Source organism: Pygoscelis adeliae, unplaced genomic scaffold (genome assembly GCF_000699105.1).
Source record: "Pygoscelis adeliae isolate BGI_AS28 unplaced genomic scaffold, ASM69910v1 Scaffold175, whole genome shotgun sequence".
Taxonomy (NCBI): Eukaryota; Metazoa; Chordata; class Aves; order Sphenisciformes; family Spheniscidae; genus Pygoscelis; species Pygoscelis adeliae.
Genome location: NW_008824941.1, coordinates 2370542 through 2382218, shown reverse-complemented (window position 1 = coordinate 2382218; position 11677 = coordinate 2370542). Strand labels below are relative to the sequence as shown.

At 33.4% G+C, this 11677-nt stretch overlaps 1 protein-coding gene across 1 annotated transcript in view; it reads left to right on the top strand.

Annotated features, from left to right (window-relative positions):
* CUL2 (cullin 2) overlaps positions 1-11677 on the top strand; it is a 50125-nt gene that overhangs the window by 32722 nt on the left and 5726 nt on the right. Inside the window, exons 11-18 of the mRNA XM_009325534.1 lie at positions 1450-1509; positions 1905-2033; positions 2136-2222; positions 2736-2888; positions 3283-3360; positions 7027-7093; positions 8309-8511; positions 11037-11138. Of these exons, the coding sequence (XP_009323809.1) occupies positions 1450-1509; positions 1905-2033; positions 2136-2222; positions 2736-2888; positions 3283-3360; positions 7027-7093; positions 8309-8511; positions 11037-11138 (879 nt within the window). The remainder of the gene's footprint in view (positions 1-1449; positions 1510-1904; positions 2034-2135; positions 2223-2735; positions 2889-3282; positions 3361-7026; positions 7094-8308; positions 8512-11036; positions 11139-11677) is intronic.

Here is an 11677-nt window from a genome sequence, read left to right as displayed (position 1 = left end):
TATCCTTGTATCTTTTTCCTAGAGAGTGCACTTAGTACTTTCCTATCTATAATTTGCTATCACAGGATGCATGCATGCATACATTTCATTGCTCTTTTGTGGTGTTTACAGTAATTGCGGTTTGTAGTTAGGGTCATAGTCTAAACTTTGATAATTTTCAGCCAAGGTTAATCTGGAAAGACATAGTGATGAAAATACCAGTAATAATATCAATAGTAGTTGCTGATCTGTATTTGTGATATTGAGAAAATAATTATTTAGCATTTTAAAACCAATGCTTATTTCAGTGCCCATTGAGACATTTCTGTCTCAATTGCAGTTAATGTCATGTACCAGAAGGTGGAGTAATATGAGATTGACAACTACATTTGCTGGCACATAGGCAATGTACTTTTTCCTTAAACATATCAGTTCTTCACTTCAGTGAAGAATAATACAATAAATATTTAAAATCTTAATCTGCTGTCAGTTTTTCATGGTGGATATCAAAACTGCTATTGTTGCCTCTAGTATTATTGCAAAAGAGTGCTTTAAGCGTCAGAGTTTCATATTTCTTGTCAAGTCATGCATTCCTTTCCTCACAGGAATTCTAGGGACCTATTATCAAATACCGGAATGTCAAGGCATTGTACAAAAGAGTTGCTTGTCAGTTCTTCTTTATAACAATAACAATAACAATGTTTTCCTTCCACAGAAGGAACTGTAGTTTCTAGGAACTATGGTCATGCAATATTTCTGGTTTCGTATTAGCTTAAAATGTTAATTTAAATGTGATATGTCTAATCTAGATGATTCTGATATCTTTGTTTACAACTTCCAATTCTAAACTGCCATTATCTCCTTCCTTTTCTTTTTCCTCGTACTCAGGTTTTCTTCAGCTACCATATTTTTTGTACTGCTTTGAATTTCCACTTTCAACAATATTTTTTTCTCCTCTTTAGTCTATCAAAAAATCCAACAACCAAAAGATCTGTCCTTTCTTACTGTTGTAAGCATACGATGTATGTTTTTTGGCTCAAGATACATGCTGTTGATGTAAGCTGCTGTTGATGTGCTGCTGCTCAAATCTGCTTTATCTGCAATTATTCCTCAGTTTCTTTCCATCCATACTTTTGGACCATACATATTGCTGTATACCAAAATCTTCATACTTTTACATTTAAGTTTCTAATCAGAACTTAATTTGTTCTCCTGCTTTCTGCACTTTTGTTCCTCTACTCTTTCCACTTTTACTTAAATCTCAACTTTAAAATGTTCAACACACGAATTCTCACAGAGCAGTAACTCAAACCCTTTTATTCATTATTTCTTTTTTGATCCCCTTTTGTAGAGTTCAGTTTTATAGGGTCTCAGATGGTCTTTGCCCTGAACATTTTTTTGATTGCTTCAAATTTCATAAAAGTTTTAAGTCATTTACATTGTTTCTCTTTGCTCTATGTTCCAATGTAGGCTTTGACATCAGTAGTTAACTATAGGGAGCCCAAGTCGATCTGCAAAGCACCTGAGTTGGTAAGTGATATATGTTACTGTAGAAAGTAATAATACTTTTTTATAACTGTCAAATGAATTGGCATAAGGTCCATTACATGAATATCCATTTGTCACACTAAGTCAGCCTCAGGTGTGTATTTCAGTAGTAATAAATAACTTAATCTGCACACACATTTTGTGGGTGTGCAAAATTGGTGCAGTTGTAATTTTTGACAAAGAATTTGTATTTTCTGTGGACGTAGTATGTATCGTTTACCTATGAATACAGCCCTTGTAATAGAACATGAGACTATATACTGTGACTTATTTCATGCTTTAACTTTTGTGTAGAAGTTTGGAATACCTTGGCATACATTTGTTCTCAAGCTTGACAAGTAGGTTTGGGTTTGTCTTTTTTCTTTTTTTAACTTGAGCTGGCCAAGTACTGCGACAACTTGTTGAAGAAATCAGCAAAAGGAATGACAGAGAATGAAGTAGAAGACAAACTTACAAGTTTCATTACTGTTTTCAAATACATTGATGACAAAGACGTATTCCAAAAGGTAACTTTTGATATTCAGTAAATGTTAAAATGTTGCATTTAAAGTATACTTGAAGAATGGTTATGCTTTTAAAAATCCTCATATCTGATTTTTTTTATGCAGTTCTATGCCAGAATGTTGGCAAAAAGATTAATTCATGGTTTGTCTATGTCTATGGATTCTGAAGAAGCCATGATTAATAAACTAAAGGTAATGTAATATTCTTTTAACGCAGAATAAACACACGTAGGAGTATGTAATGTTGAGAAGGAGCAGCAGAGGGTGCCAGAGATAACTCGGCAATCAGTAGAACCTGTTTCCAATAGCTGAAAGGAAAAACTAATTTCTTGGTAGTCTATGAAAGATATATGGCCAAGTATCACTTAGGCATTTGAGATTTTTATGACGTTTTGGGTAGTTTTATTAAGTGTGTTCAAATAATTCATATTTACATTATAAAAGTACGAAGGACTTCCATAAACTATCTCTATCTTTCAATTTTATAAAATAACATTGTTCATATAAATCAGTGTATAGAAAGTGAAACTAAGATAAATCTGATAATTTTCTTTTATAATGTTTGTTTTCTATTGTAACTAGTGTTCTCTGTAAATATTATAACAACACTGCTGACTAGATTTTCATATTTTAGTAGTGAATGTGCATAATTTATATAATAAGTACTGTTTTCACTGTGAAACCTGTTACAATATTTCTTCACAGCAAGCCTGTGGTTATGAATTTACCAGCAAGCTCCATCGAATGTATACAGACATGAGTGTTAGTGCTGATCTCAACAACAAATTCAACAACTTTATCAAAAACCAGGACACGATTATAGATTTGGGAATTAGTTTTCAGATATATGTTCTACAGGTACTAATGTATGTTTACTACTATTGAGTTATTTGTACTTTATTTATGTTTTGATAATAAGTGAACACCTTTTCTAACTATGAATACTTCTCATGGAAACTGACACCTTGTGATCATTGTGGAATAATTTATTTTCTTAGTTTTTCTTTTTGAAGTTCACCCGCTAGCACACTAGACAATAGTGATGTAAAATGCCTTGTGTTCTTGTCTTGAATTAATACCTCAGTGGGGCATGCATAATGAGTAGTAAAAAATGAGTAGTAAAACTTCTGGTGTAAATTGAATGTCTTACGGCATAATATACACTATACATCTGTTTAATAGTGTTGTGTTTTCTTAATGTATATATATTGTATGAACATGTTAATGCTTTTATTTTTCCTGATACCTTTAGGCTGGTGCATGGCCTCTAACTCAGGCTCCTTCTTCTACATTTGCAATTCCTCAGGAACTGGAAAAAAGTGTACAGATGGTAGGTTAGTAGGAGGCTTCTTGTAAACGTGGAAAATGTAAAATAACTCCAAATAAAAGATGATCACTCTAACAGAGAAAAACCTGAGCTGCTTCATTTTGTTTGTAAATCATGGCTATCCTGTTGCCAGTCCATATGAAATTTGGGAAGGTCACCCAAATGACATACTGAATTTATGTATGTTTTTGCATAGCTTTTCTTTATTTTTCACATCTCTCTTCTACACTTCATGACTCATGAGGGAGATACTAATAAATACAATCAGATGAACTGTTTTCATTCTTAGCTTTAAAACCAATTCCTAATATTTAGATAAAAGAAGATTTTGTTTCTAATATTAAATCTGAACAGATTTAGTAGCAGATTAAAATGCAGATGCAGATTTCTTGTCCCATATTTCATAGGAGCCATTCAAAATCAAGCTTCATGCAAACTTCTTCAAAGTTAATTTTGCGAATTCTCAAAGCAGTAAAGGTTTTACTTTGGCCGAATATTCTCTTTTTGTGTAGTTATTTCTGCTTTGTAGAGGTGGAATATTTTATTACTTTTGGTTATATTATTGTGTTCTAAATGTTATCTGTACAATGTTTGTGTTAAAATACAGAATATGTGTGTTGATCTTTGCTAAAGTGTATTTAATGGTGAAGTACATTTTAGGCAATAAACATTTCATGTTATTGGACATAACAGATTTTTTAAGCAAGTTTTATACCTTAAATTGCTATCTGATCTAAATTATAATGGCAAATGTCTGCTTCTGTGGTGAAGGAGCTTTTTCATGTATTACTACTTGTGTATTTATTCTGCTTTTATTTCTGCTGTGTTAAGTGGTATAAATATATAATATATATTATAAATACATAATAAAACCATTATATTGCTTGGTTTTAGCAATATAATAGTTTCCAACCCATACTATGGGATACAGAGAAGGTGATTGGTGACATTTTGCTGTTCTTTGTGGGTTTAAAATAGGAGTATTGTCAGTTGTGCCTCAGTTGGAAAATTGTTACGGACTTGCATATCAGAAGCAGCTCAGAGTCTGGGTTGCTTGCCTAACTTCACTGTTTTGCCAGTTCAGAGGAGCAAACTTATTCATGTGTCACCTAGCTAGAACTAATGCTCTAAATTATACTCATAATCCCCTGAGGAAACAGAACATAACCTTGGGGAGTCTTTGAAAAATTGACAATGTCTGTCTTTACTGGCAAATTTGATCATTTGACCCATGAAGAGAGTTGTCTCAGGATTCTGGCCAGGATTTAGAAAGAAGAAAACATTTTGCAGTTGCACTCCAAAGTATGGGAGTACCTCTGTAACTGGGCAAACTGTTTAGCAGGTTTTTCAGGCTCCAAGGCTGCTGGAGCTTCCTATAAATATATATTTATTTGAATGGCATACAAATCCTGGTTTTCATACTATTTAAGCTTGTGGGTGGAGAAACACCTGATTCTTAAAGAGGTCAAAAGTCCTCCTTTTTGTATTTTCCTTGGATGTTAATCAGAGTTGCCAGACCAAATCAGAGTAAGCCGAATTGACGTGTACAGTGTTGGCTACATGGGGTGCAGGGAGGTTTGATCCAATTTTAAGGAAAGGTTCTTTGAATCTGCTTAAGCTTTTCTCATTGCCAAAAAGTAGTTAGACCTTAAATTAGGATTAGTCTGCAAGCCACACTTTGTTTCTTTCAGATAGGAAGTATGAGAGCAAAATTTCTGATTTTTTTTCTTAAAAATAAAAAGAAGCTTAAATACTAAACCTAAGGTTTAGCAGGCACTTGCCAATACATGCAGTCTGATTTGTTCCTCTTGGCTATAGGGATAATATGTAAGATTAAAGTCAAATTTATATTTTATTTTTTCTGTTGGATTTTCAGCCATATTTCAGTTATTTTCAGAGGACATCCAAAAGAATGCTGTACCTACTAAAATGCTACTAAAAATCCCCATTTTTATATTCCTCCTTACAAGCAAAATGATCAGACTCTTATATTACATATGTTAAAATAAAATCTGATTTTTACAAGCCTTGCCATAAATTTCCGCTTTAGTCTTTGGAGAAATTCTTCTTTTCCTTCCTGTCAGAGTAACTTTTCTGCATCAGTTTAGCCCACAGAATAAGTAAGCTAAAAGCCATGTCCTCAAAAGGTTGTGTTTTTTTTTTTTTTAAACATTCTGGAATATCTTTATTTGTTCTTCAAAATCCAGTGCTCCATTTTGTTTCCTAGGGCTTTTTCTTATTCTTTCTCCACTGCTTGCTAGTTTCCAGGCATGGCAGGACTGATGGATTGCATATAATACGATAATAAGATGATTTTGCTCCTTCTCTGTAAATTTGATTTTTCTTATCACAGTCCACAGGTCATTTCTGCCCTTTTTTCTCTTATACTCTGTTGGTGAAAATGACATTTAAGTGTACATAAGTATAGTTTTGAAAGCATCTTCTAGGAATTGCATTCCTAGAGTCTTCTGGAAAGTGGTCTCATTTACAGTAGCCAGATTTGTGCCCTTTAGTGCCAGATTTCAAACTGCATAGCTAATTTTCACTTGCACAAAACCAAAAACTTCATTTCAGGAGAAGAATTTTAAAGTTGTTTTTAAGACCTTTTCTTGTTTAGAGGTAATTTTTTTTCATATTCCCATTCTGCTATATATTTGTATGTGTATAATTCAAATGTCAGGAAAAAATGCTTTCCAGAATGACTGATGTAGCGCTTCTCATAATGACAGGAGATTCATGTAAAAATCAAACAAAGAAGGAAGAAATTAGCATTACTACTAAAGCTAGTTTTGCATGTAAGATTTTTAAAATACTGATTTTGAGAGGGGATGCTTCAATTTTTGGCTGTCAGCACAACTTTGAAGTGTTACTTCCTAAATCATAAATGTGTGCTTCTTTGTGAAAATAGGTTTTGGAAGGTTTCACCAGAAATTCAAGGATCTGTAGTCATTTCCTGATTCTGAGATGTTTGCAAGCTGTGTACTTGTGTCTATCCTGAAACCCAAATTGGAAGGTGGCAGAAAATGTGCCCACTTTCAAACTTGCTCTTTTAGAATTCCCCCCTAAAAACACGTTCAGGAATATAAGATGAGATTCATCATGAAAGTCAATGGGTAGCTGACTGTGGGAAATACCTGTTAACTAGAAGTTTGGTTTTTGAAGGCTGTTGTTAAAAAAAAAAAATCAGTAAAATGGATTTTCTGAATTGATTTTAAATAGGATATCAAAGCCATGGAATATAGAATGATTTCACCAAGGTGAAAAAATAAAAATACACTTGTTTTTATATGGAAGGAACATAATAATAAAACCTAATAAAATTGATTGCTAGAACCTCCTAGAAATTCTTTTAAATTTGGTAGAGTTGATACTTCTTTGGAACATTGTTTAATTACAGTATTTTATGCTTTGAGAGGGTGAATGTGTCAACAATCTTTTTGATTTAGTCATCAAGTGATACGTTAATTTGTTCAAGTAGCTCAGTAAATGACTGACATTCAGTCCATCACCCATCTTCTAAAGGAAAATGCTGTCATGAATTGATATGCAATGTTTGCATTCAATATGGTGAACATAAAACCAGTATTTCTTCGCTGGGGTGGTAGTGTGATAAGAAACTGTTGTAAGTAGTTATATGTGTGACTAATTTAAGTTCATTTTGTTTTGCAGTTTGAATTATTTTACAGTCAGCATTTTAGTGGAAGGAAGCTTACTTGGTTACATTATCTTTGTACAGGTAAAAATAAGTGCTTTGCTAAACTTATGCTCTATACAACTGACAATTATTTGTTAAAAGTCCTTTTCAAATGTCAACAGACTTTGGAGTTGGAACATTATGTTGTCTATAAAGTCAACTGACTTATTTTGCATTATAAACTAATTTAATAATTGCTGCTTAGTATTTCCTAAATTTACGTTTTGTAAACTTGCATATGTTATCTGTGATTTATTAAATCCAAGTAAAAGTAGAGTTGCACACTCTTAACTAAAAAGCAGCACTGCAGAACTGCTGAGTTAATAACAATTGCCCTGGAATTGTTTCTGTAGTATCAGATGTCCCTTAGCTGAATATTAAATAATTTTAAGAATGCATATTATACTATTTTACTCAGATGTGTAAGTATCTAAGTAAATACATATATATATTTACTTCTGGTTTTATTTACTATATAGAAATATATGTTAAAAAACATCTTAGAAGAGATATATAAAGTTGTAGCTTAGTTTAGTAAGTATCAGTCAATCATGTTTTATTTCAAGTGCTTTCAGTATCAGGCTTTAATGACTGAGCACCGCAATATGTTACATGGAGGTGAAAACCAGACTAGCATACAATATAATGTAATGAAAATTTAGTTCTGATAATGGAAGGTTGCTGTTAACTCACACTCACCTTCACACAGAAAATCTGAATCTGCTTTTGGGCAGATTTCTTCAGTGCTTTTTTTCTTTTTTTTCTTTTTTTTTTTTTATTTCAGGGGAATTTAAAGAATATAATAATATTGTGAAAAATTTTACTGGACAAGTCTTTTATTTTGTTTTTAAATCTTTCCTTGGAACAACTTTCCTGTCATCACTATTCTGTGATTCTGTGTAAGCTATCACTAATTGAAGTTTATACATTGCAATGCGTTGAGGCTATTAGGAATTTTCTTTTTTTATTACTATAAATTATGTTGCATTATTCAAATTCAACACTGTAGGTTTCTTTTTTCCTTGAAAACACTACTGTTCTAGTATTCATAGTTTATCAGAGTTATTTTTGTTGCAGACCACATTCTATATGTGTAAATTCACAACATCAGTTTTCATCTTCCCATTCCAAGTGTTAAATGCATACTTAGGTGTGAATTGAATGTCTGGAAATGTATGAGGAGCTCTAGCAGTTAGGCTTCAGATGACTTTTCAGCACATTCCATCAGTTTATAAAATACTACTTGTATCATTACAGGTGAAGTAAAAATGAATTATTTGTGCAAACCTTATGTAGCCATGGTCACAACATACCAAATGGCAGTGTTGCTTGCCTTCAACAACAGTGAAACTGTCAGTTACAAGGAGCTTCAGGATAGTACACAAATGAACGAGAAGGAACTGACAAAAACCATCAAATCCTTACTTGATGTCAAAATGATCAACCATGACTCAGGCAAGGTATGCAGTAATGGTATAAAAAAGTTTCATGTTTTCAGTCTTGTGATTCTACTATTTGTTGAGGGCTTTTTTTTAATATGAAAGAATCCACTGTTTGCTTTTTTCCTAAACTGTATTATTGACCCTTGTGAACAATTATAAATCTGTATGTATAAGGAAAGGGATAGGAGGAATTAGGCTATCTTTCTTTGCTCTATATGCCTATAATAGCATGGTATGCTGAAAAGGTAATAATGCTAAGATTCTTTATTGTTTCTGTTGCATTTCACCTGTATGGCTTTAGACTCACTGCTGTTGGAGGGGAATACTCTTTAAATACACCACTTTCAAAGTTGTACTGAATCATGAGAAGGAGCCTGAGTAGTAAACCAGAGTCTTACAGAGATCTTAAAAAAAATAAAAATTGTGGGATTTAAGAGACTGAAAGTAACAGGAACCATGTTCTTCCTTGCTGACATATTACAGGAGGAGGAGAGAGGAGGAAAGGGAGCAAGAGGGGCTTGTGAAGAGAGGATTTTTGAGGCAATTTGCCAAACTCCATCGTTCCATGAGTTTCATGGAATTCCAGTAATATCTGAGCTTTGTTTGTGGTTAAGGCAATGGTTGATACAGGTTCTGTTTCTGACTCTGCCTCATACTTCTGTACGACCTACGTGAAACCAGTTACCCTTTTTCCCATACAGCAAAGGACACAGGTGTCTGTTAGGAAACATTACAGAAGTGCCTGTGCATACCATACAAACTTCAGCATGTGCTTCCAGCTAGCCCAGAAAGCCCGAGTTACTCAGACAGTTATCAGGCAGAAGAAACTGAGATAAGCTGTTCATTTCGCTTACAAGAAGAAATCCAAAGCTGCTCTGATAGCTGCTTTTTTTTTTTAACCAGGAAAATATTAGAAAATGGAAAGTGAGATCACAAGGAAGGTCTGATGCTTGGCTGAAGCATAGGACATGCTTCCAATATCTAGAAATGAGCTCAGGTTGGAACAGTGGCTGGGAAGATGTCTGTTAAACCATGGGTGAAACATAACAGTGGGAGCTATTACAGAAAACAGTGAGATTTTTCATAATCATAGAAAGTTGCCCATTATTTAAAGGATTTGCATTTATTTATACCTGTCGTATAAGCTTTCGCCAGTTTCTTTAAGCGTATGTCATTGAAGAGTGAACGGTATAGCTTTCCAACCCTTTTACCTTTTAATGTTTACCACCACATTTTCTGCTTCTTTAACTTGCAGGCTATTGTATTCAAACATCTCTGCTAATTTTGGTTTCCTTGCACTCCATTCAGCAATGTGAAAGCTGAGCTGTAGACAGCCTACTGGCTTACTTACTGAATAAGCCAGTGAACTTTAGTGCCTTAAGCAGTGAAATTAAATACGCTAACTTCTCTTTACCTGTATCTGAGCACAGAAAAGTACAGTGTATTAAATGTTGTAGTTTGCTTTTGTTTGTTTAGGTTTTTTGGAAAGAGAAAAAAAAAGAAACTTAACAAAATCTTTGTTGATTCATTAGAATCATGCTTTTTCAGTTCATGCAGAACACTATTTTGGTTTATACTCAACCATGTAAGCACAATAGTGCTAAAATTTAATGTTGATTTATATTTCTTAAAGCTGTTGATCTTTGCCCTTTCATGTTAAATTTTCTATACTATGCCTGGATATTATAAAATATTATAATAAAGAATATTTGTTGCAGAATATAAAATTAGAATTAATATTGTTTTGAGTATATATTTAGGTAAATATTGACTGTGTTTACTAAAGTATTTGCACTTGAGGCAACCATGGTTTGGCAAGATTCCAAAGTCTAAGAAGCCCAGTAACTTTATTCGGCTGGAAATTGGTAATGCTTGTACAGACTCTTGCCTGGAAACTGCAAAGATTGGTCAGGTCGTTCTGTTAGTTGAATGTAAAGGTGTTTGGACTGCAGGGAATAGTTACCATTTATTGAAAGAAATGGACTTTTACATGCGTGGAAAAGAATTGAGATTCTGACAGGAAAAAATCAGAAACGTACAGGTAGATGTGGAACCTCAGAAAGTGCAGTTTGTCAACTGTTTCTGCTATAACATAACAAAATGCTTGAATGTTTTTCCTTAAGTTCTGGAAGGCAACATTAGTAATAGTTGTGAAAGCAACAGCTCTCTCTCTTGAGGTTCTGCAATAAATAAATGCAAATCCTGCTTTCTTTGAAGGGAGAAAATGAGTTTAAATGGAGAGTGTTTGCAACTAAGATAAGCTGTTCAGTATTAAAACAAATTGCTTTAATCATATTGACTTGTTAAAAATACTCGTGTGTCAGAGTTCTTTATAGTGTTTTCTAAAACAGACTTGATTTCTAGGTTAGTTAAACTGTACCTTTAAAAATTGACCTGGTTCAAGTGGCATTTTAGAATTTCCAACTACAAATCTGCTGAAATTGTTTGTATGTATGCAAGCCCCTAACTATGGTTTTTCAAAGTGAATTGTTATCATTTTCTCGTTCCATTTCTGATTTTTTTAAAAAGATTCTTTATTGCAGGAAGACATAGAGACAGAGTCTACGTTTTCATTAAATATGAACTTCAGTAGTAAACGAACAAAATTTAAAATTACTACATCAATGCAGAAAGACACACCACAGGCAAGTATTCTTTGGTGCTTCTAGCTTGAACAGCTTAGGAAGCTTATTTTTCTAAAATTGAATTTATTGTATTAGTTTGGTGTAAGCAGATGTAAAAGTCCCTGTGTAAGATTTACATCACTGTAAAGAAATTGTTTAAGTTTAAAGCTTAAGCACTGCAAATTTTTTTGTACTTAAAATATAGGCAGGAGAAGATGGAATAGGGAATAAGAAAGAGGATGAAAAAGATAAACAAGAGCTATTCCTGTTGCACCAAATGGGATTGACATTTAACTTGTCTTATCTAATGGAAGTTTTTTGTTGGTGGTGTTTATAAAAGCAACTTATTCCAGGAACAGCAGAACCAATCTGGTTTTCTACGGTTTTGTGTCCTTCGTCAACTAAAATTAAGTCCAGTGTTGATAATCCGTGTTCCCTCTGTATCTCCTAAGACATAGGATTTTGTACAAGAGATGTATGTGCTCCCAAACTCAATACATTATAGTAAATTCTGCCCACCTTTCTCCCTAAAGGGATGAGATGTCTCTCTCCTCCCTTCC